Raw genomic sequence first — 25,400 nt, forward strand, 5'->3', positions numbered from 1 at the left:
TGAAGCAGGCTCCAGGCTCTGAGCTGTCAGCACAGAGCCCGACGTGGGGCTCGAACTTACGGACCGTGAGATCATGACCTGAGCCGAAGTCGGATGCTTAACCGACTGAGCCACCCTGGCGCCCCTTTACCTGTGTAGTTTAAACAAAATGAAAATGGCTTTGTTTCTGGATGAACAGAGGGAAGTTGAGGAGGAAGAGTACACAGAAGGAAAAGGAAGACAAGCAGGTAAGATATAATCATAACACAAAGTCTCACTTTGTATTTTTCTTATCAACTTTGGGTCTACAATGTAGAAATCAGGGTCTGAAAAAAATCAGAACCTTAAACAAACATTCCTAAAATTTTTATGGAATCACAAAAGACCCTGAATAATTACAGCAGTCTTGAAAAAGAAAAAGAAAGCTGGAGGCATCACAATTCCAAACGTCAAGCTATGTTATGAAGTTGCAATCATGAAAACGGTATGGTACTGGCACAAAAACAGACACATAGATCAATGGAACAGAAAACCCCAGAAGTGGACCCAACTTCTGGCCAACTACATGGTCAGCTAATCTTTGACAAAGCAGAAAAGAATATCCATTAACAAAGACACTCTCTTCAACAAATGGTGTTGGAAAAACTGGACAGCAACATGCAGAAGAATGAAATTTTCTTATACCATACACAAAAATAAATTCAAAATGGATGAAAGACCAATATGTGACACAGGAAACCATCAATAGCCTAGAGAACACAGGCAGCAACCTCTTTGACGTTGGCCTGAGCAACTTCTTACCAGACACATCTCTGGAGGCAAGGGAAACATAAGCAGAACTGAGCTATTGGGACTTCATCCAGATAAGGAACAAAGGAAATAGTAAAGGTAACAATCAACAAAACTAAAAGGCAGCCTGTGGAATGGGAGAAGATATTTGCAAAGGGTTGGAATCAAAGATCTGTAAAGAACTTATCAAACTCAACACCCCTCCAAAAAAATCCAGTGAAGAAATGGGCAGAAGACATGAGTAGACATTTTTTCCAAAGAAGACATCCAGATAGCTAACAAACACATGAAAAGATACTCAACATCACTCACCATCAGGGAATGACAATTCAAAACTACAATAAGCTACCACCTCACACCTGTCAGAATGGCTAAAGTTTACAACACAAGAAACAACCGGTGTCGATGAGGATGTGGAGAAAGGGGAACCGTCTTATACTATTGGGAATGCAATGCAAACTGGTGCAGCCGCTGTGAAAAACAGTATGAGTTTCCTCAAGAAGTTAAAAATAGAACTATACTATGAACCAGCAATTGCATTAGTATACTAGGTATTTACCCAAAGTATACAAAAATACTGATTTGAAGGGGCACATGCACCCTAATGTTTACAGCAGCATTATCAGGAATAGCCAAATTATGGAAAGAGCCAATGTGCCCATCAACTGATGAATGGATAAAGAAGATGTGGTATATAGATACAATGGACTATTACTCAACCATCAAAAAGAATGAAATCTTGCCATTTACAGTGATGTGGATGGAGCTAGAGGGTATTATGATAAGCAAAGTAAGTCAGTCAGAGAAAGACAAATACCATATGATTTCGCTCATATGTTGAATTTAGAAAAACAAAACAGATGAACATAGGGGAAGTGGGGGGGGGGAAGAGAAGAAAGCAAGCCATAAGAGAGTCTTAGCTATTGAGAACAAACTGAGGGTTGATAGAGGGGAGGTGGGTGGAGGATGGGCTAAATGGGTGATGGGTATTAAGGAGGGCACTTGTTCTGTTATGCACTGGCTGTTTTAAGTGATGAATCACTAAATTCTACTCCTGAAGCCAATATTACACTATATGTAACTAGAATTTAAATAAAAATTTGAAGAAAAAACAAGAAAAATCACAACCTTAAATGAAGGATTACGTTCCAAAGTGATATGATTCTGATGGGCAAATCAGGTGAAGAGCCTAGAAGAGTTAGGAGCAATAGAAGAGGCTAATCAGGCTCACGGGTTGCAATGCTGGCCTCCAGCAGAGAGATCTCTGCTAGGCTTTGAAAATCCCTTTACTCCCCATGGTAATTCCTCCTCCAAATCCCCAAGTTACTGACCCCCAGCAGGGTGCTGTCATTAGTGAAGTTTAGGAGTCTAAAGCAAAATGCAAATGGACTATTATTTAGTATGGTACCAAATTTACCAAATTCTATAGGGATAAATTTATTTAATCATCACTGGAAAATGGTACTACAGCAGTCTTCAAAAAAAAAAACAAAAAAACAAAAAAAACCCACCGCCTGAAGTCTCAGATCATTTTTGGAAGAAATTATTTAGATCTAAATTGCTTTGGTCTGAAAGTCTCTAACTCATTGACAAAAGTATGATTCATTCAAAGGCTCTTTGAAAAAAAAAAGATGTTGTCTTTCATTTGCCCTGTTCCTTTACCCTAGTCCCATAAAACATCCAAAAGAATTGTATAGCAATGAAGCAAAGGCTTAACCGGGTAGTAGAAAGCCCTGTTGTTTGTTATAAAGACGTAAAGACTAAGATTACTATGCCTTTATCAAAGTGAAATGGATTTAGACTAATGTAAAAGACAGCATGACAAGCTTTATTACAACGTAATGGTTTAGAAGTCAAAGCAAAAATAGAATGATAAAACAGCTTTGGGAGAGGCTAGGTAGTCTTAACATTGATGATACCTATACACAATCAACTGTGACTCTGACGACTTTTTTTTTTTTTCACTCGCTTTTAAAGTTATAAAACCCTTTGTGCATTAAAACCGCAGTGGGTAACTGATGTCAGCCTTCTCTGGCTCTCAAATGATCTCAAGGAGAAACCAAAAACAAGAAGCAGAAAACCAGTTAAGCAGAAGCATGCAGGCAGTATTTTTGAACAATCATATATGATAGAAACACAATGTATTAAGATGACCTAAGGGGTCTTTCACACATCTGTGTGGAAATCAGTAAACCTTAATTTTTACAACCAAAGTCTGCCTTGCGACACGCAATTATACCTTGGAGAACTGCTTGTGAGCATGTATACCCTTCCCCTCGTTTTGTATACAATCCCCTATAAATTGACAAACTTTGGGGGCGCCTGGGTGGCTCAGTCGGTTAAGCCTCGGACTTTGGCTCAGGTTATGACCTCGCGGTCTGGGGGTTCGAGCCCCGCATCGGGCTCTGTGCTGACCGCTCAGAGCCTGGAGCCTGTTTCAGATTCTGTGTCTCCCTCTCTCTCTGACCCTCCCCCACTCATGCTATGTCTCTCTGTGTCTCAAAAATAAATAAACGTTAAAAAAAAATTAAAAAAAATAAATAAACGTTAAGAAAAAATTTTAAAAATAATAAATAAATAAATAAATAAATAAATAAATAAATAAATAGACAGACAGACAGACAAACTTTGGAGCAGTTCTTCAGAACAACCTGAAATCCTGTCTCCCAGGGTAGAATCTTCAATAAGACAAATAAAGTGTTTACTAACCCACTCTAAGATGGGCTTTTTTTTTTCTTTCACTCAACACTTTCATGGAATTCTGTAATGATAAAATACTTGTTATTTGTTTCGTATTTATGTTTGATAAAGACTCATTCAGGGGCGCCTGGGTGGCGCAGTCGGTTGAGCGTCCGACTTCAGCCAGGTCACGATCTCGCGGTCCGTGAGTTCGAGCCCCGCGTCGGGCTCTGGGCTGATGGCTCAGAGCCTGGAGCCTGTTTCTGATTCTGTGTCTCCCTCTCTCTCTGCCCCTCCCCCGCTCATGCTCTGTCTCTCTCTGTCCCAAAAATAAATAAACGTTAAAAAAAAAAATTAAAAAAAAAAGACTCATTCATTTAAGATGTATGGACGAGTTACTATGTGTTTGGCACAATTCAAAAAAGATATAATAGTCCTTAACCTCATCGATCCCATCGGCTAATTGATAGTTACACTATTTTATATGTCCCATTTAACATGTGTTTAAGTACATTAATATGTGCTATGCCCTGGGAAACAGAAAAAAACGAACTCAACAAATAACCTTTGTTCTTAAGGACTCAAAATCTAGGAAAAGATACATGTATAACCTTTGAGTACACAAAGCACATTACGTTCAATACAGTAGTGGAAGTTATATCCAAGTGCTCAAAGATCTCAAAAAATAAAACAATTAAATGTGATGAGGACATCAGTAACATTTTCAGTCTGAGTTTTTTGGTACTCTAGATTCATAGTAACATGTCTTCCCTTCAAGGTGTCAACAAATAACCACAGAACAAACACTACAAGGTCCCAGACACTAGGGATACCAAGGATACAAGCCAAAAAGACACCGCCCCCTGCTTAAGGAAGCAAACTAACAGTTAATTTTGAAACAACAGGATACATGTTCCAATAAGAGACACACAGGTGCAACTGGAGTGTGGAGAAGCAAACCACGAAGTCTGTGCGAAAGACTCCAGAAAGTCTGAGACTGAGGGTGAAAAGACGTTTGTCAATTGATCATCAAGGAGAGGGAACTAAAGGCAGAAGAAAGAGCACGCTGCAGAGCCCTGAGGCAGCAGGGTGGGAACAGCCAACTGGGATATGGCTGAAGCCTTAAGTGAATGAAAGCGAAAGGCAGGAAATAAAGTGGGGCTGACAGACTGGGAGAGGGCTTTGTATGAAAGGTTAAGAATTCTGGAGTTGATATTTAGACGGAGGACTGGATAAAGTGCTAAAAAAGCTTTTTTTTTTTTTTTTTTTTTTACAAACCGCTTCATTAGCAGGATAAAGGGCAGACTGGAGTCAGATCATCGGGATGTAGGGAGAAATGTTAGGAAATCTTTGTTATATTTTGGGTAAAAGAAAATGAGAGTTTGAACTAAGAGCAGTGGCAGCAGAGAGGGAGAGGTGAGGCTGATAAACCTATTTGGATGGTAGAATCAACCAGAATTGGGAGAAGATTGACACAATAGGTATTATAGCAAAATATACAAATTTGGCAGGACTTGTGAGTGGGATGAGGCTAAGGAGTTGAAGATGAGCTTCTGTTTAGATTTTACATATACACGTATCACTTTAGAATAAAATAAAAAGTCAGATTCACTGAAAGTCTCAGGTGGGGCCTGTTCCCATAAGCCTATAGCCCTGCGCCCCTTCTTCTCTTCACAACCAAGTGTCTTGAAATCTATCACATGTTAACTGGATCTATAAATTAGGCATTATGTACAATGAAAGTTCGACAGAGAAACAAATGACAAGATTATTAGAGATTAAGAAATTTTCCTAAGGGGAGTATGGGTAGTAAATAATGTGGTCAGGATTCAACCTGGATGCCTGGTTCTGGTACCATGTTTTTGTCTGACATTTAAAAAATATCCCATCAACATCACCAAATGGAAATGGACTGATTTACACAATCGAAATGTACTTAATGAACTTGATAGTCTTCAGGTTAACTTAAATTTCTAATTTACCGAATTTCTTCAATATAAAAAAAATAACTAATTAGCTGTGCCTATTCCACATCTTACAATTACCAAGCAACATTTCCCCATCACTATTTTTTTTTTTTTCTATTGCATTAGTGAGAACTTTGGAAACTCTCCAGATGTGAGCTTCTGAGAGTGCAGCTATAAAGATTAAATCCACGAGTATATCATTTAGAAAAGTTTTTTAAGGAAATACTTTGTCTAGTTGCCCAGGACTATGCTTAAGTTACCATAAATATCTTTTCCTAATTTAGATTTCCAAAGACATAGTAGTTAGCCAGTATATTTTAAAAATCTACACCATCCCCCAGAGGAATTCAGGACCAAGGATAGATTTAGGGAGGAACCCAGGAGGCAGAAGTAAATACTTGGAATGTACGATATCACTTACTTTATCTTTGGAGAAGCTGAAAAGTTGTTTTCTTGCAGCAAAGAATTGGACAGCTATTACACTGGCTGAGTGACCCCAGAGGACACCAACCGGTTTAGAGACAACATAGGGGTTCCAAAGGCAAACTTTATTGTTGATGCCAGCAGTTGCTAACCAGAATTAGAAAGAAAAAAAAAGTGCTTTTAGTACATGAATAACCCATAACATTTTCTTTTTGAAATGAGTGCATGTCGCACATCTGCAGGTTCTTAAATGCTTTCTGAGCACTAATGCACCCTGCCTGGAAGAAAGGAAGATCATGGCAAACTAACGGGCCTGAGTTCTATTACCGGAAATGGTGGAAATGGAAGGAGACGTGGGGAACGAGTATTCATGGGGCCACAGGACAAGAGTCCCGTTTAGGAGGCAGCCAATGGCCCAGCCAGGAGGCCACAAACTCCTGCTTCTCAGTCCTCATGCTTTCCTTCTACTGCTAGCACAGCCTAGGAATATACACCAAGTTACAGTTAGTTATCCCAGGAGTAAGAAAGAACTAAACCAATATTTAAAGTTTCCAAATTAATGAAAAAGATATAGAAACAAATTATTTCCACTGCCATATAAACAATTGAATATTTACAAGCACACAAACAGCAGAATTATATTTTTGACCTTCTCTATTGAGAGAACAAGATATTTTTGAACATGAATTGTTTTATTCAGGGAGGACATCAAGAGCATGCGGAACAGTGGTGTTTCTGGTCTGTAGAAACTCAGTAGAGCACTCTTTGTTTTTCTCTTCTTTCTCATCTCTTTGGGGATGACTGTAGAGCTGAACTTATTCACTGTTCTCTTTCCAGCACTATGCCGGGTACAAAGTAGTGACAGTGTGTAGGGTTGAAATAATCAATCGATGAATCAATGAAATAGTTGATATTTGCATCCTTCCAAACTCAATTCGCTAACCCAACCTAATCAGATAGATCTACAATTCTCTTTGAAAGGTGAATATTGGCATATTCCTGAGTTTCTATTCAAGGTATCTTTTTTTTTTTTTTTTATTCAAGGTATCTTTTACTGTGATTGTCAGCCATGATTATTAGGGATTTTAGAGACTCAGCCTCCTAGCTGATACCAATACTCTTCATGTGAGTGATAATTGTTAAATGAGGGCTATTAATATGACCCATTCCAAAGGCCGTGTATGGCCATTCTCTACAACTACCCTATTAAGTTTTAGTGCCTCACTTTTTCATAGTGTTTGAACTAATGTATATACCATATGAAATTATCAGCTTTCAAAACATCACATATTTTAAATAGTTAGTGCCTGAAACTTTATAGCTTATTTCCTCAGCTAAAATATACTCTTCCATATCAAAAAAAGAACTCTCATTTTAAACTAAAACTAGGGTAATCTGAAAATGTTCAAAAAGCAGTGGGGGTTGCATTCTGAACAGTGAAAACCTTCTATATTTCATAGTTCTGGTGTAGGTGTGTTGTGGCTATAGAAGCAGCAGCAGCCATAGTAGTAGTAGTAGTTGTAGTCGTAGTAGTGGTAGTAGTAGTAATTGCAGTAGTGGCAGTAGTAGTGGTGGTGGTGGTAGTGGTAGTAGTTGTAGTAGTAGTAGTGGTAGTAGTGGTGGTGGTGGTGGTTGTAGTAGTGGTAGTAGTAGCAGTGGTGGTGGTTGTAGTACTGGTAGCATGGTGGTGGTAGTGGTAGTAGTTATAGTGGTGGTGGTGGTGGTGGTTGTAGTAGCAGTGGTGGTAGTAGTGGTGGTGGTGGTAGTTGTGGTAGTAGTAGTAGTAGTGTGGTGGTGGTGGTGGTAGTAGTGGCCATAGTAGTTGTAGTGGTGGTGGTTGTAGTAGTAGTAGTAGTAGTGGTAGTAGTAGTGGTGGTGGTGGTGGTAGTAGTAGTAGTGGCCGTAGTAGTTGTAGTGGTGGTGGTTGTAGTAGTAGTAGTAGTAGTAGTAGTAGTGGTAGTAGTAGTGGTGATGGTGGTAGTTGTGGTAGTAGTAGTAGTAGCAGTGGTGATAGTAGTAATAGTAGTAGTGGTGGTAGTAGTAGTGGTTGTAGTAGTGGTGATAGTACTAGTAGTAGCAGTGGTGGTGCTTGTAGTAGTAGTAGTGTGGTGGTGGTAGTAGTAATAGTAGTAGTGGTAGCTGTAGTAGCAGCAGTGGTGGTAGTGGTAGTAGTTGTAGTAGTGGTGGTGGTAGTGGTAGTAGTAGTAGTGGTGGTGGTGGTGGTGGTAGTAGTGGCCGTAGTAGTTGTAGTGGTGGTGGTTGTAGTAGTAGTGGTAGTAGTGTGGTAGTAGTAGTAGTGGTGGTGGTGGTGGTGGTAGTAGTGGCCGTAGTAGTTGTAGTGGTGGTGGTTGTAGTAGTAGTAGTAGTGGTAGTAGTGTGGTAGTAGTAGTGGTGGTGGTGGTGGTGGTGGTAGTAGTGGCCGTAGTAGTTGTAGTGGTGGTGGTTGTAGTAGTAGTAGTGTGGTGGTGGTAGTAATAATTGTAGTAGTGGTAGTAGTAGTGGTGGTGGTAGTAGTTGTGGTGGTAGTAGTAATAGTAGTAGTGGTAGCCGTAGTAGCAGCAGTGGTGGTGGTGGTGGTAGTAGTAGCAGCAGCCGCAACAGCAGCAGCAGGAGGTTGAGCATTTGGTGGTGTTAGAAAGATGGCAGAATAGCAGACACAGCACCAAAACCGTCTTCTTTCTCTGTATCATCTCACATCCCCTCCCAAATTCTAATAAAAACGCTAATTCAGGCATTGGGGCCCATCCTCATATTTCCACCCCAATGTAGTTCATACATGCCGCACATCATAATGCATCATTATCAGACATTCTCAGGCAATAAAATGTGAGCTGTTCAACTTGGTCTCTCTGGCAATAAAGCAAGAAGGTGGAGAGGCCCCGTGCATACAAATACATATCCCAGACTATTTATGAGGCCCTCAGAGTTACCATGATTTATTTTACATACCAATTAAATTGAGCCGAGAGTGGTAATCAAAAGCATGAATGCCCTCGGCAACATTGAAGGATGTCATTTTAAGAGGTTTTTTTGATTTCTCTCTCCAAGCCAGCACCACAGTGTTTGTATTGTTGGTTGTACTGGAAATGATAGCATCTAAAGATGCACTGTAAGTAACTGATTAAAAAAAAAGAAATGGATCTTTAGTTGGTTTCTCACAAAACATGAGCAAAATTCAACAGTTTTAATACCTAAAGTCAAAAATTAAACCCAGGTTATGAGGACACAACCCAATACATAGAAAATACCTCATTAATGCCTCCCCGCTCCACTACAGAATTTACAGTGGGAAGTTACAGCAAAGTCTGCATTCTGACCTTTTACCCAATCTAAGGATACCTTGAAATTTTTTTTTTAAGTTGGCACACATGGCAGGAAACAACATAATCACAATAATCATATGGGATTCTGGAGTCTTAAGATGAGTGATTGGCCAGATTCCTGGGTTCTTCCTCCTGGATCTGAAGCAGGCAAACAGAAGCTTAGACACCCTCTGCTGCTCTCCAAGGTCCAAACCGTGCCCGAACCATGGTTCGTTTAAGTCATGACTGGACCTAGACAGGGCTCAACGTCTGGCACAAACACAGCCAGGGACTTGGGTAAAATGGCTGTTCCTATGTCCTCAGGGACACAGCACCAGATACCGTGGAACAAAATCCCATTCCCCAAGCAAGGATCTTGCTGCCTCTTGCCAGGAGGACCTGTCAGACTCCCAGGCTCCAAACAACAAATATCCTGTTCCTCCAGGAACAGTATTCTTATCTCCTCCTTGTTTCCTCTCCATCATTTTCTCTCACCTGTCTTTCCTTCAAAAAAGAAAAAAAGAGAGAGAAAGAAAAGAGAGAAGAAGGAAGGGAGAACAAAGGGATCAGTTCCTGGGGCGCCTGGGTGGCTCTGTCGGTTAAGCATGTGACTCTGGATTTCAGCTCAGGTCATGATTTCATGGTTCCTGAGATCAAGTGCCATTGAGGCTCTGTGCTGACAGCATGGAGACTGCTTGGGATTCTCTCTCTCCCTCTCTCTGCCCCTCACCCACTCGTGTGTGTGTGTGTGTGTGTGTGTGTGTGTGTGTGCGCGCGCACGTGTGCATGCATGGGCTTTCTCTCTTCAAATAAATAAGCATTACAAATTTAAAAAAAAGAAGTGATCAGCTTCTACAAAGGTGAACCTCACTAGGGAGCAATTAATGTCAGGACAATAAAGGTCCCTGAGCACCCGCTATACCACTGCTGCTTCTTTACAGGAAGTACCAACAGTCTAAGTTTGATGACATCTGTTCTCATTAGGAAGCAACCTCACTGAAAATATTCCTTTTGTTTACAGAAAATGCTAAGGGTTACTGTAACTTGACTCAGTGAAGCAATACTATCTGATCTAGAGTATATAACAAACGCTGTATCTTCAAATCCATGGAAATTTCACGATGTCATTATGGTACAATCAAAATAAAGTATTTCTGTGCAGAAGATTACTTTGCCTTGTGTTCCCACATTACATTGAACTATCATCTTCAGTTTTGAGGCTATAAAGAAAAAACATATAAAAAAGTACGTTCTGCTCTGGTATTCGAAGGACTGCTTTTAGATTTGAATCTGCAGGCTACCAAGTGACATTTATGGGCCTGTAGTGTTACATATCGGAGGCTTAACAATTCACACTTTATTTCTAGACCAAGATATAACTTGTATCTGATTAGACTGTGGAATGCCAGAGCTCCTGAGAATGCCCAAGTAAAAGGTGAGGGTAAAGCCATTTCCTTAAAATCAAATTATCTGATAAATAAAAATGTTTTCCTCCCTTCTTGAAGACAGGAAAGGAAATGATAGGTTATGATGGGAAAGTTTTTAAAATATCAAGCTAGGGAATGGGGTGAGCTGATAAAATAAATGATTTGTTTTTAATATTCTCAGTGAGTTTCAAGATTGGTGGAGGAAAATACTTTTTAAATTACTTTTAGATGCTATTTTCAGGGGGGAAAAAAGACAACTTGATCATGTCTGTCCATTAAGATGTTCACTTTCCATGCTTCCGCTCTTTGCCACTTAGTCATAAAAAAGGCGTTAAGCGAACTGCCATTGATCCCTGTTCTGTTCTCGTGGGTGTACTGTCAGGATGACCCTGTGTAATGGCAATTAGTTAAGGTGAGGAAAGTGATCTGAAAATGGAATGTGATCCCTAAAAACCAAGTAAGTAATGCCATTAGGTGAAGTTGAAATAAGCTAGAATGAGGCCACCTGATATCCTCTGCCAACAGGTACAAGCTGTAGCAGAGTAGAAAATGGGGCCATTTCTAAGAACTCTTATCATTTTCCAAGCTTTTTTACTTTAGGAGTCATACGGCTTTAGGAAAACACCCTACCTTGAACTTTCTTTGATGATCTCTTGCTTGAGAGAGTTGGTTTTCAGTTGCATTTCTTATTTTGAAGTTTGAGTCCCTTTCTCTGAGACCACCACATGGCCGCCTATATTCTGACCAGCTACCATTGTAAGAAGGACAGAAAGAATCACCCTATTTCGTTTTTAAAACTCAAAATGCATCTAACTCAGTACTGATGGGCACATTAAAAAATAATAATGCAATTAATCTAATGACTTTTCAAAATGCTGATTGGACGCCCATGCCCATGATACAAATGGACTTAACGCCCAACACGCTGTTAAACAGGCTGCAGGAAGAGACCTCTTCAAACCTAGGCTACCAGCTCAAAGCTGATTTCGACAGCTTTCAACACAGTGAGAGAACTGATAGGAAGGACACGGTGTTCTAGCTAACTCAGGAAGGCACCCTCTTTTTGTCTGGACTGATTTAGATGCAGAGCAGTGGAACAAAGAACAACAAGAGACTAAATGTAGCCCTTATTCCAAACTTCATCTCTATCAATTATAAAGGCTTCCTTCCTAAGGAAATGTAGCCTGGTAGCTGTATTCTCAATTCTCTGGCACACCTCTATTAATTAGTGCAGCAATTAGTGATTTTGTTATCAGTCCAAACTGTTTTGTACCTTCTTCCAGCCATGGCCAAACAAAGGAGACAAAACACCTTTCAACGTAATAAAAAAAAAAAATCAATGCTTTTTTTTATTATTGGCAATTTAGTGCTCACTTTTTCAAAAGCTATACTGCCAGTCTATGGTTTCCAAGGTTTCCAATGATATTGTCTATAAGAGGAGACAATTACTTAGGACCAAAAAAGGAAAACTTCTCTCAGATTTAAGACATTTATGTCTTGCCCCTATTGCATAAAATCTCTGTACTTTACAAGCATTTTCAGAATGTAATTATTTTTCTATTAAAATGTGACACAGAACCACTCAGACAAGATGAAAATATTTCTCCTTCAAAGTTTTAAAATAGAAATCTGAACCTTATCATGAAGCAGTAAGTTAATACTCTTATGTCTGACTCTAAGTTTTTCCTTTGACATTTCAGTTTTATAAATATTTTATCCTTGGCTTCAATGAAACATTATTACCATACTTGCTCATCTATTTCTTTCTTTCCCCAATTGTATATTCTCTTCTCACACTAAGAATAAAATCAGCAAAAAATATTTCTTGAGGAGTTCTAACAGTATCGATTCATGTCGCTGGGGTAAAAAAAAAAAAAAAATTATATATCAAATGAAAGCAACTGTTGGTTGCTTGCTCCTGGCAGGTTAAGTCTTGTGGACCAGGGATCACTATTAGGCCCACTGTTCTATTTTTTATTCCTTCCTGCCCTCCTCTCCCTGCTTCATTATTTTAATATTTCTTTCCTTCTCCTCATACTGAAATAACTGAGCTGCAAATAAAAAAAGTTGTATTTAAGCTTCTAATAGCTACTGCTAAATCTGGGAACAGGCATTCATTCATTGGTTAGGACTGAATTAGGTCCTTCTTTCACAGGTACTTTGGGCTTCAAATCTAAAATTTGAAATAAGAGGGGCTCCTGGGTGGCTCCGTCGGTTAAGCGTCCAACTTTGGCTCAGGTCATGATCTCGCAGTTTGTGAGTTCGAGCCCCGTGTCGGACTCTGTGCTGACAGCTCAGAGCCTGGAACCTGCTTCAGATTCTGCGTCTCCCCCTGCCCCTCCCCTGCTCATGCTCTGTCTCTCTCTGTCTCTCAATAATAAATAAACGCTAAAAAAAATTATTTTTAAGAAAAATTAAATTTGAAATAAGAGAAAATGTTATAAACTCTTCACCTTTCTAGACTCTATATACTTTTTAAATTGCCTTCTCCCCTATCCATTTTCCTCAATATTGATTCACATAGTATTAAACTATATACTATTTGCAATCTTTTTTACCCCAATCACTTTTTTAACCATAAAAAGCCCCCTATTTTTTTTTAAATCTACTAATAATGAGCAAGATTTCTTTTGGTATCTCTCTTTCCTTTTGAAATATTTTTCAGTAGTATTTATCCAGTGTCTTAATCTATTCAGGCTGCTTTAATGAAATATACAGACCAGGTAGCTTAAACAACAAAAATTTATTTTTCACAGTTTTGGAGACTGGGAAGTCCAAGATCAAGGCGCTAACAGATTCAGTGTCTGGTAAGGGCCCATTTCCTGGTTCATAGGTGGCCAAATTCTTGCTGCATCCTCACATGGGAAAGAAGTGAGAGACTCTCTGAGGTATCTTATAAGAGCATGAATTCTATTCATGAGAGCTATACTAGCCACCTCCGAAAGGCACTACCTTCTTTTTTTTTAAATTTTTTTTAATGTTTATTTATTTCTGACAGAGAGAGACAGAGCATGAGTGGGGGAGGGGCAGAGAGAGAGGAAGTCACAGAATCTGAAGCAGGATCCAGGCTCTGAGCTGTCAGCACAGAGCCCGACATGGGGCTTGAACTCACGAATGGTGAGATCGTGACCTGAGCTGAAGTCGATTGCTCAACCAATTGAGTCGCCCAGGCGCCCCAAAAGGCACTACCTTCTAATACCATCATATGGGGCTTAGGATTTCAACATATGAATTTGGAAATGGACACAAACATTTAGTCCCTAACATTCTGCCCCTCCCCTATCCACGTCCTTCTTGAAAGCAAATTACATCCCAATAGTCTCAAAAGTCTTAACTCATTCCAGCATCAACTCTAAAGTCTAAGTTCAAAGTCTCATCTAAATCAGATACAAAGACTTGGGATACAATTCATCCTGGGGAAAATTTCTTTCCAAGCTGTGAACTCAAGAAATCAAACAAGTTGTGTGCTTCCAAAAAAGTGGTGGAACAGGCATATGGTAAGCATTCCCATTCCAAAGGGGAGAAATAGGAAAGAATAAAGGGGTACGAGATACTAAGTAAATACAAAGTCTAACCAAGAAAACTCTGTGAAACCTTAACACTCAAGAATAATTCTCTTTGGCTTGATGCTCTCCCTTCCAAATCCACTGGAATGGCCATGCTATTCCCATGGCTTGGTGCTGCTGTCCACCTATGCTGCAGCTCTCTGAGGGGGTCCCACCGCTGTGCTGGCTCCGCTGGGTGTGGCTACACCATGACTCTCTGCAGAGCCATCATCCCTTCAGAGCTAGGTTGGGGCGATCTGGCCCACGTGAACCAGAGAGGCAGCCCCATCCTCTGAAACCATTCTGCAATATCTCAGAAGAAACAGAAACTCAAAGACATAGAAAGAAAATCTAACTAAACTAAAACATAGTGATTTAAAATAAATTTTAAAAAGACTGAATAAATATGTATAAAGCTTATTTCAGGATAATATGAAACATCTAAGATATTTCACACATATAATGGGAGCCCCAGAAAAAAAAAAGCTTATTTCAGGATAATATGAAACATCTAAGATACTTCACACACATAATGGGAGCCCCAGAAAAAAAAAAGGAAGGGGTCAGACAATTTTGGGAAAAATAACAATAGAAAAATTTCCAAATTTAATAAAAACTATAGACCCATATATCCAAGAATTTCAATGAATTCTAAGCAGTGTAAACACACACACTCTCTCTCTCTCTCTCTCTCTCTCTCACACACACACACACACACACACACACACCAATAAACTGAAGCACATCACAAGTAAGTTACTTAAAAACAGTGAGAAAGGGAAAATAGGGCAAAACATGGTACCATGTGTTACAGTAGACACTATGGAGAATAAAAAACCTATCATACGCCCTAAGAAGATCGTTTAGCTTTCAGTTTATGTATACATGTGATTTGCATGTGATACATCCAAATTTCCTCTGGTTTGAAAGAGTTATGACAGGCAGGACAAAAGTTGTGATGTAGGTACAGAAATTTTTAGGATTCCTTCACAGATTGAGCTGCATCTGAAAGCAAGATTTTTTTTTCAATTTTTTTTTTAACATTTATTTATTTTTGAGACAGAGAGAGACAGAGCATGAACAGGGGAGGGGCAGAGAGAGAGGGAGACACAGAATCTGAAACAGGCTCCAGGCTCTGAGCGGTCAGCACAGAGCCCAACGCGGGGCTCGAACTCACGGACCGTGAGATCATGACCTGAGCCGAAGTCAGACACTTAACTGACCAAGCCACCCAGGCGTCCCTGAAAGCAAGATTTTTAAGAAGCCAGGAGCATAGCTCAAATTGAGAACCCTGAAAATCATGTAAGGCAAAGTCCATATGAATTACAAGAAACAGCAAAATAAGGAGTTTGGTAAAGGTAAGGGAAGTTTCGGGGTCAAAACTGGCAAGTAAGACTCTGCTTTGGTGGCAGGATCTGGAATATCCCAGAATAAGGGAATCCTTCAGAGGTAGTCCACATTGAGAAGGTGAATGGAGAAGAATATGAGCACTGGGTAGGACCAGGGCATCTGCAATCTGCAAATAGAATATTCCCCACCTGGAAACTGATGTCTTTGTGGGACATTCTAAAATGGCTCATCATTTCAAATTTTCAGACCTCAAGTCCTGAAGATTCCTGTTTCAGAAGGTTGCTTATTTCCCTCCTTCCTTGCTTGCTTTATCATTTCCACTTTCTCATCATCAAAAGCCTTATAATTAGCCAGCCTGATTGCAGTGTCTTTCTTTGTCCTCCAACCTATGCCAAACAGAACTATCAAAGAAACCATTCCTAAATGTTGTGTATATTAGGTCTTCCAAGTATCCTCAAAAACCTTCAATGCTTCACTGTTTCATTTTCTATCAAGTGTAAATAGGGCTAGTTGCCAAGATTTCCAACATATGTCCCTATTAGACCTACTCACTTGTATTTGCTCAATACTCAGCCTCTCATCTATTCATGTCCATTTCTCTTCCCTTCATTGTGTCTGCTTGTCTCCCTTTACTCATGTTCTCTGTGTTCTTTTTCCCTCCACCTATCCATCCTTTGAGTAGCACCAACTACTCTTGAAGCTTTCCTCATAATGTTTGCTGCTTAAGAATTACTATGGGAGTTAATATCTCATTTATGTGGTTTAGTAGCTAATTTTCAGTACCATTGTACAATGTTCTAATAAGTTATTTTACATGAGTCTTTAACTCTTATTCCTATACTAAGTTTCTTGAGGGTTATAATTAATCTTTCTTCTACAGTCTCCAAGGCCTAAAACAGTTTAGAGCACATAAAAGACAAATAAATAATTGTTGATTGCTTTACACATTGAGTCCACAATTTAAATAAACTGACTAATGTAAATATATTTTTTCGGCTATTTTTCCAAAAATTAATCACTTAATTACAATGAGTTTTGATTCACAGAGCTAAGAAATATGTAATCCTAATAAGATAGTAAACATCCTTGATATTTATTTCATATGTAAAATGTTTTTGTAGCCAGTTCCTAATTGCAGTGATTCAGAGGCCAGACTCCAAAGTTGGATTGCTTAGTTCATAAACATGAATTACAGTGTTGATACTAAACTAAGTTTCCATGTTCTTTTGTCACTAGATGAGGGAACCAAAGATTAGAATGATGTTTTGGAAACACGATGAGCAATGATTTCACTTGAACCTACAGAAAACTCCTTGTCCTGCAACTTAACAGACAAATGCTTATAAGCAATTACCAGCAGAGTTGAATTTAGAGAGGTTTAAATGAAACTATGACAGGGTCTAGAGTGGAAACTGTTCATTCTCTCACTGAAAGTGAAGAGAGTATTTAGATACTACTCATATTCAGAAAATATAATATCAAATTGAAAACTTTACTTGTTATATCCCCAATCTTTTCAATAACAAAATTCTTTTAGCTACTTCTCTGTATTTATTCATAGTAATTTAAGGTCATGGAACTCAAATAATACACTAATCTTGAGGAAACCTACTACAAGTAGATTTTAAGAACTAGTACTTTATTACTATAGTCTATCTGGTGTTTGTTTTATGTATTAAAATAACATGCTTGTAAAAATAAACTACTGGACCTACACCAAAATAAAAAGCTTTTTCACAGCAAAGGAAACCATCAACAAAATGAAAAGGCAATCTACTGACTAGAAAAAGGTATTTTCAAATGATATATCCAACAAGGGATTAGCATCCAAAATATATAAAGAACTAATACAACTCAATACAGGAAAAAACCCCAAAAATAATCCAGTTAAAAAATGGGCAGAAGACATGAATAGACATTTTTTTTCCAAAGAAGACACACAGATGGCAAACAGACACATGAAACGATGCTTGACATTACTAATCATCAGGGAAATACAAATCAAAACCACAATGAGATATCACCTTACACCTATCAAATGGCTAGAATTAAAAAGACCAGAAACAACAAATATTGGTGAGGACGTGGAGAAAAAGGAACCCTCATGCACTGTTAGTGGGAATATAAATTGGTAAACAGGATGGAGTTTCCTCAAAAAATTAAAATAGAAATACCATGATCAGGTAATTCTACTACTAGGTATTTACCCCCCAAACCCAAAAACACTAATTCAAAACAATAGATGCACTTCTATGTTTATGGTAGCATTATTTAGAATAGCCCAGATATGGAAAATAAAGAAGAGGTGACATATATACATATATATATATACACGGGTATACATATATACATACATATATACACACGCACTCATACACACACACAATGGAATACTACTCAGCCATAAAAAACAATGAGAGCTTCCAATTTGCAACAACATGGATGGACCTAGAGGGTATTATAATAAGTGGAATAAATCAGATAGGGAAAGACAAATACCCTATAATTTCACTTTTATGTGGAATCTAAAAAACAAAATGAATGCATAAACAAAAAGCAGAAACATCCATAAAGACAGAAAGCAAACTGATGGTTGCTGGGGATGAGGTATGGGCAACACTGATGAAGAGGAGTGGGATACACAGGATTCCAGTTATGGAATGAATAAATCACAGGAATAAAAGGTACAGTGTGGGGAATATAGCCAGTGATATTGTAATAGGTTGTATGGTGACAGAAAATAGCTACACTTGTGGTGAACACAAGGTAATGTACAGAGTTGTGGAATCACTATGTTGTACACTTGAACCTAATGTAACATTGCATGTCTAGTATATTTCAATTACCATGCTTGTTTGGAAGCAGCTGCAATAGCTCCCTGCAGTTTCTAGTACTGTGATTCTTATATCCATGTTATACAAACATAACACACAATTTTGTGCCTGCAACACAGAGGAGATAACCAAAAAATATCATCTTCTGTCTTTCCCACATTCAATATCATGCCAGAATTAAAGGATGGGCAGAAGGTATCAAAGATGTGATACGATTTATAGTGAAGAAAAAAATATAGAACCTATAGTTCCCATCTTGTGGGATATTACTATTGTGGGCCATGAATTAAAGAATTAGTTGCAACCTTCTAAACTCCAAAGAGGGCAAAAATACTAAAAGGGCCAAGAGCTGGGTCCATTTTGACTATCTCTCCTTCAAAGTATATTAGGAATAGACCTATAAGATAATAGTCAAAGAGAGACTGTTAGTTTCCATTCCTTTCAATGGGCATAATTTAATGTTGCAATTTAAAAGTGAGAAAGTTACCACAGTCTAGTAGATACTAGGACCCAAGAGATATCAGAACAGATATTGCACATGTAGATCCTGGACCAGAGGCAAACTTTGTATAAGTTATATATACTGTGAAACTAATAAACTGATTGACGACAAGGTATTAGGAATTTTCTGGCTTTCTATAGATGCTATTTTATGACATAATCTGTCACACAGAGAAATACTACCCAAGTACTGTAGATCAGACGAACCCAGTCACTATATCAACAAACAGGAAAAAAAGATCCTTTTTGAAGACAATCAAAAGAATATACTTTCATGAAAACATGAAGAAAACAAAGGAGTGGTTTTGAGGGCACTTGTTGCATTCTTTCACTAAGCAGCCATGGATGTGGCTAGATGAGACTTAGAAACAAAATTTTTTTAACGTTTTATTTATTTTTGAGAGAGACAGAGACAGAGTGCGAGCAGGGGAGGGGCAGAGAGAGAGAGAGAGAGGGAGTCACAGAATCTGAAGCAGGCTCCAGGCTCCGAGCTGTCAGCACAGAGCGGGATGAGGAGCTCGAACCCACGAACCGTGAGATCACGACCTGAGCCGAAGTTGGACGCTTAACCGACAGAGCCACCCAGGTGCCCCTAGATGAGACTTTTAGGATCAGAGTTGGGTTGAAGTTAAATGGATTCTATGATAATTTTTTCCCTTCTCTGGAGATGTCTTCAATGCACAGTTCACCTGAACTAATTGCATGAAATTTTAGAAGGAAAGAAAAGAAAGAAAGAACTGTTAGTGTGCAGGAGATAGCTGACAATCCAGGCCCAAACTTCCAGAGAACCAATTATTGGTTGTGAGACTAACATTTTATGGGAAACATTTTCAACGAAAAATGTAAATGTAGACGTCAAAGGTGACCATTTCTTTCATTACTGTTCAAATTGAGTACCTTGCCTGACCCAATCTCCATGATGAAGATTATGCTGTAATATATAGCAACATTTGTGATATCCAGAGAGCAGCTCTGCCCAGTTAATAGTCACAGTGGCTTCTTCGTCTTCATGTGCATTAGCAGGACGCTCAAACAGGGAAATCAAGGCCGTCGTGAAAACAATTGCTTGAACCTTGAGAGAGATATTGAAAGGAAAACAAAAATGGGCAGGGTCATTGTTGGAAAAAAAAATCTATGTTCTTTAAGATTAATAAGGAATAGGTATTGAATTAATGGGAATTTCCTCAATATTATTTAAAGGATGCAGGCAGTCATACTAAAAGACAAAACAACTATAATGTTGGTAAAGCAATTACCAAGGGCAGTTCATTATTTGCTTTTATGATACACTTGTGATTAAAAACACAAAGAGTGAAAAGCTTTCACAATTAGGAAAGGAAATTGTTCAAATTAGACCACTTCAGAGTTCATGGGCATTCAACAAATAATAATTTTTTAGCGGATAGGTGGAATGTGATAGAGGAGTCATTGCATCCAATGTCCGGGTTTTTGTGCTGCCCTCTCTAATGCATCTATCCCTTTGTTAAGTGATGCAGGAAACAAGCACTGCCCAGGGAGCTGGTACAGAGGAGGCTTTTAAATGAAAATCAGGATAATTAATTTGAAAGAGTTATAAGAGATAATTTTGGGCATTTAAAATTTGATGTTTATTAAAACTGGGACCTACGAGATCAAGCATCGTTTGGTGAAAAAAAATTACAATTTCTTTCTAAATAAGGAAAATGAGACTATACATAGACAAGAAAACCACATGAAGACTGTTTTTCATACGCAAGAAAGGGAACTGTGACCTAATCCTTCTTTTCCACGCCCAGCAGGTGTGGCTTTATAATTTGTAGTGTAGCTCAATTAGGAGGTCACACTCGTTGTATTCTATTTCTATGTTGAGCTACAGTTTGCTGATTAAATCCATAGTGTTCAACTTTTCCTTCCCTCGCTTACCTTTCCAGTTATGTCCCCAAAAGAAAGAATCGATTCATTGGCATCAAGGACGTCATACCAATATTCCATACAAATCGGTGTTCCCTTCAGGCCTTGGAGTTTATATTGACAAGGAAATTCTCCTTTGGACAGCAGATCATAGAAACAAATCTCTTTACTCGTAAAAGCCACTGCTATCTAAAGTAACAAATAGAAAATATTTGTTCAAGAAATACAGAAATACAGAAAGTATTTTTTCTGATGAATTTAGTGAAATCAGTATACAAAGGAGACATGCGACTCTTAGCCCCAAATCAGACACTGTTCCCTTCAGGTCACTAACAGTATTATAGAGGCACAGCATGGCGGCACAAGTGGACTTTATTCTAACTTTGGACTCTAGCCAAGAAAAAGTTCTTCCTGTTAAAGGCATTTGAACATATTTTCCTCTGTATCTCCACTTCACAAAACTGCCAACCTCATCCATCCATGGGAGATGAGATGATTAATCACAAAGGAAAGACAAAAACAGAGGTCTAGAGCATCACACAGTCATACCAGAAGCTTTACAAATTATGCTTTATAAAGTAAGCAGAGTCTTTCACAAAAATCAATTGATAAAAACTCTGTAAGTAGCCTTCACAAGTTAGATAAAATCCCAAAACTATTTTTAAAAGTGTCAATACATTTGTTGATAAAATTGACCAAACTTCAGCTAAACTAACCCAAGATAAAAAAGAGTGAAAATACACATCACTGAAATCAGAAATAAAAGTGTATTCTGCTATCGACCTGATAAAAATAAAAGGAGATTATAAGAGAATATCATAAACAATGGCATGCCAACAAAGTAGACGACCTAGATGAAATTCCAAATTTCTGAAAACAAAAATAGTACCTAAACTAACTCAAGACCAAATAGAAAATCTCAGCAAACATATCAGTAAAACAACAAAATTGAATTGTAATCAAAAACATTGTCACAAAGAAAATCCCAGGCCCAGATGGCTTCACTAATAAATGCGACCAAACATTTAAAGAATTAACAACAATGTTTCTCAAACTCTTCAAAAAACAAACAATAAATAAATAAATAAATACATAAAGTGGAGGCAACTTTTCCAAAATCATTTTATGAAGCCAATACCATCTTAACACCAAACTACACAAAAACATACAAGAAAACTACATATCAAGAACCCTAATGAATATAGATGCAAAAATTGTCAATTAAACAATAGCAAAGAGAATCCAACAACATATAAAAACCATTACATACCATGACCAACTGATATTTATACCATAAAGCAAGCCTACTTTAACATACAAATATCAATCAACGTAACACACTCTATTAATAAAATAAAGGACAAAATCTATATGATTCTCTCAATATATCCAAAAAAAGCATTTGACCAATTCTAACACATTTTCATGATAAAAATGCTCAACAAGCCAGGAATAGAAGAAAACATCTTGAACTTGATACAAAGAACCCACAACTGATATCATACTTAATGGTGGAAAACTGAATGTATTCTCCCTAAGATCAGGAACATGATGACGATGTTCACTCTCACCACTACTATTCAATACCACACTGCAATTTCCAGAAAGGGAAAGTAGGCAAGAAAAAGAAATAAAAGCATCCAGTTTGGAAAGGAAGAAGTTAGACTATCTTTGTTAGTAGATGACATAATTGTAAACACAGAAAATCCTAAAGAATAACAGCAACAAAAAATGATCAAAACCAGTAAATGAGTTCAGTGTAGTTGCAGGATATAAGATAATTTTTAAAAATCTATTTTTTTCTATGCACTAGTAATGAACAATCTGAAAATGATACTACCAAAAGCAGTGTTAGGAAAATACAAAGATAAAACATGTGCTGTAAGACAGTATTTGTAAATCATCCATCTGATAAATGTATATATCCAGAATATATAAAGAACTCTCAAAACTCAGTGAAATAAAACCAACAACAAAATGGGCAAAAGATTTGAACAGACATTTCACCAAAGAGGATATACAGGTAGCAAATCAGTATATGAAAATAAGCTCAATATTATTAGTCATTAGGGAAATGTGAATTAAAACCACAATAAGATCAAATACAAACCTATTAAAATGGCCAAAATTAAGTGGGTAAGAAAACCCTGATCATACCAAATGTTGGTAAGGATATGTTATATCCACATAGTGGAATATTACACAATAAAAAGATAAACTGATATATCCAATGACATGCCAAGTTAAAGAAGTCAGACCAAAACAAGTATACACTATATGATGTAAATTATATACAAATCTAGAAAATGCTAACTATTGTATGGTGACAGCATATCAGTGGCTACCTGACAAGGAGAGATGGGAGAGGTTGGACAGGAGATTACAAAAGGGCACAAGGAAATTTTTGAGCGTGACGATTATGTTCATTATCTTCATTGTACTGTTGATTTTTCACAGTAGACAAATGTATTAAAATCTGTCAACTTGGGTATTTTTAGTATGTGCGGTGCATTTTGTATAATTACATCTCAATAAAGCTCTTTGAGGAAAGAAGAAAAAAGCAACCCTCTTTAAACTTCTATGTTGCAAAAGTGCAAAGGAAAGGCTAAGATTTAGTTATCAGTCCTGGAAAGAGGAAACAATGCGACATAATCATTACACAACATAACAACATAAACATTGCATGATAATAACAGAATGCTGCACACAGATATAAAAGAAAATCTGGGCTTGAACCATCTTGTAACCCATATAGTTAACATTAACACCAGATCCTTAGCAAGAAGAGACTGGATGTGATGATGTCCAGCTACCACTCTAGAGGCAGCAAAGACTCTGAAACACAGGTTCTGAAGTCAAGCTGCCTCTGTATACAAATCTTACAACATGCATTCTGTGTGACCTGGGGCAAATTCCACAACCTCTCCTTGCCTAGTCTCTCATTCTTTTTTTTTTTTTTTTAACATTTATTTATTTTTGAGACAGAGACAGAGTATAAACGGGGGAGGGGCAGAGAGAGAGGGAGACACAGAATCGGAAGCAGGCTCCAGGCTCTGGGCCATCAGCCCAGAGCCTGACGCGGGGCTCGAACTCACGGACCGCAAGATTGTGACCTGAGCCGAAGTCGGACGCTCAACCGACTGAGCCACCCAGGCGCCCCATAGTCTCTCATTCTTAAAGTAGGAACAATGTCCACTTCACGGTGATCTCGAGAAGATTAATAGAGCAGGGTGCATCACGTTGGAAGTTAAGGATGATGATGATTCTTTACGTTCAAGGCAGTAGAGCCTACCATTTCCCACTTACAAAAACCCTGGGCTTTTGGAAACATGGAGGATTCTGGCTCTGGCATAATAAATATGCAAGATGATCCTGGAACAGCTTGTCACACCAGAAAACAAAGAAGCTTTCAAAGACTAACACAGTTATAGCAGAAAAGACTCAGAAGCTGACTTGTATTCATTCCAGTGTATAAAGATGGTACAATTTTAAGGATGAGTTAGCAACTCGGTGGACTGAAGCAAATAAAATTGCTTAAACTCATGAGTTTGTGATGATATTGATAACAATAATGATAGTGTTGCTCATTTTTTGTCTTTAGAGGATTTTGAATACTGGCAAATAGAAGTAAAGAATTCGCCATTCATCCTGCCTTTGTTCTATGATTTGTACTACATTATAACTAAATACTTGACAGGTGGAATTTCTTTTTATAGAGGTATTCCAGCTTATAAAGAAAGTAGAGGGGCGCCTGGGTGGCGCAGTCGGTTAAGCGTCCGACCTCAGCCAGGTCACGATCTCGCGGTCCGTGAGTTCGAGCCCCGCGTCAGGCTCTGGGCTGATGGCTCAGAGCCTGTAGCCTGTTTCCGATTCTGTGTCTCCCTCTCTCTCTGCCCCTCCCCCGTTCATGCTCTGTCTCTCTCTGTCCCAAAAATAAATAAACGTTGAAGAAAGTAGAAATGATGGAATTAGAATGTCATCCTCTTGCAACCCCTAATAAATTGATAGATCAAGGAATAATCAGCTATAACTGTCAACATCACAAGAAGAGAGAGACCAGGCATTTTGTGCCTCCTGATTGAGGAACACCTATTCCAGAACAAACCATCTTGAAACCGATCAAGGCTTTAGATTTGACTACCAATTTACTGGAAATATGGGGAACAAGGAGACATGTAAAACCACCCCCTCTAAACACAGTCTGCAAAATCCAGACTGAGACACTTTAAAGAACAAACACCAGTTTCTCTTACAAAAACAGAATAGCAATAACAAAACAATGCAATAATAAAGAAGGGGTGGAGAAAAACACATAGATCAAAAGAGACATATCAACAATTCACAATGGTTTGGATCTTACTCAGATTGTGATTCAAATAAACTATCAAATGAGGAATTAACAAACTATTAAAAAATTACAAGAAAAGAAAATGTGTATTTGACTGGATATTTGAGAATAAGGAATTATTGTAATTGTTATTAAATGTGATCGTGGTATCATGGTTATGCTAAAAAAAAAGGAGATTTTTTATGAAATATTTACAGATTAAACAATTGCATGTTTTGGATTTCAAAGAGGGGAGATATAGATCTAACTAGACTGGCTGTGAACTGGAAATGGCAAAGGGTAGATATTGGTTCTTAATACTGTTATCTCTGGGAATGCAAGCTGGTGCAGCCACTCTGGTAAACAGTATGGAGGTTCCTCAAAAAA

General features: G+C 38.2%; 1 protein-coding gene across 2 annotated transcripts in view; it reads right to left on the reverse strand.

Moving 5' to 3' along the window:
• Positions 1–25,400, reverse strand: part of WDR49 (WD repeat domain 49) — a 139,353-nt gene that overhangs the window by 90,200 nt on the left and 23,753 nt on the right. For both annotated transcript variants that reach the window (XM_047100106.1, XM_047100105.1), the window contains exons 3-6: positions 20,699–20,875; positions 19,694–19,868; positions 8,787–8,954; positions 5,836–5,984 (exon numbers count right to left, since the gene is read on the reverse strand). In XM_047100106.1, the coding sequence (XP_046956062.1) occupies positions 5,836–5,984; positions 8,787–8,954; positions 19,694–19,868; positions 20,699–20,875 (669 nt within the window). The remainder of the gene's footprint in view (positions 1–5,835; positions 5,985–8,786; positions 8,955–19,693; positions 19,869–20,698; positions 20,876–25,400) is intronic.

This window comes from Lynx rufus, unplaced genomic scaffold (assembly GCF_022079265.1).
Source record: "Lynx rufus isolate CCGP_SWC_20201006 ecotype Redwood Valley unplaced genomic scaffold, mLynRuf1.p SCAF_5, whole genome shotgun sequence".
In the NCBI taxonomy this organism is placed as follows: Eukaryota; Metazoa; Chordata; class Mammalia; order Carnivora; family Felidae; genus Lynx; species Lynx rufus.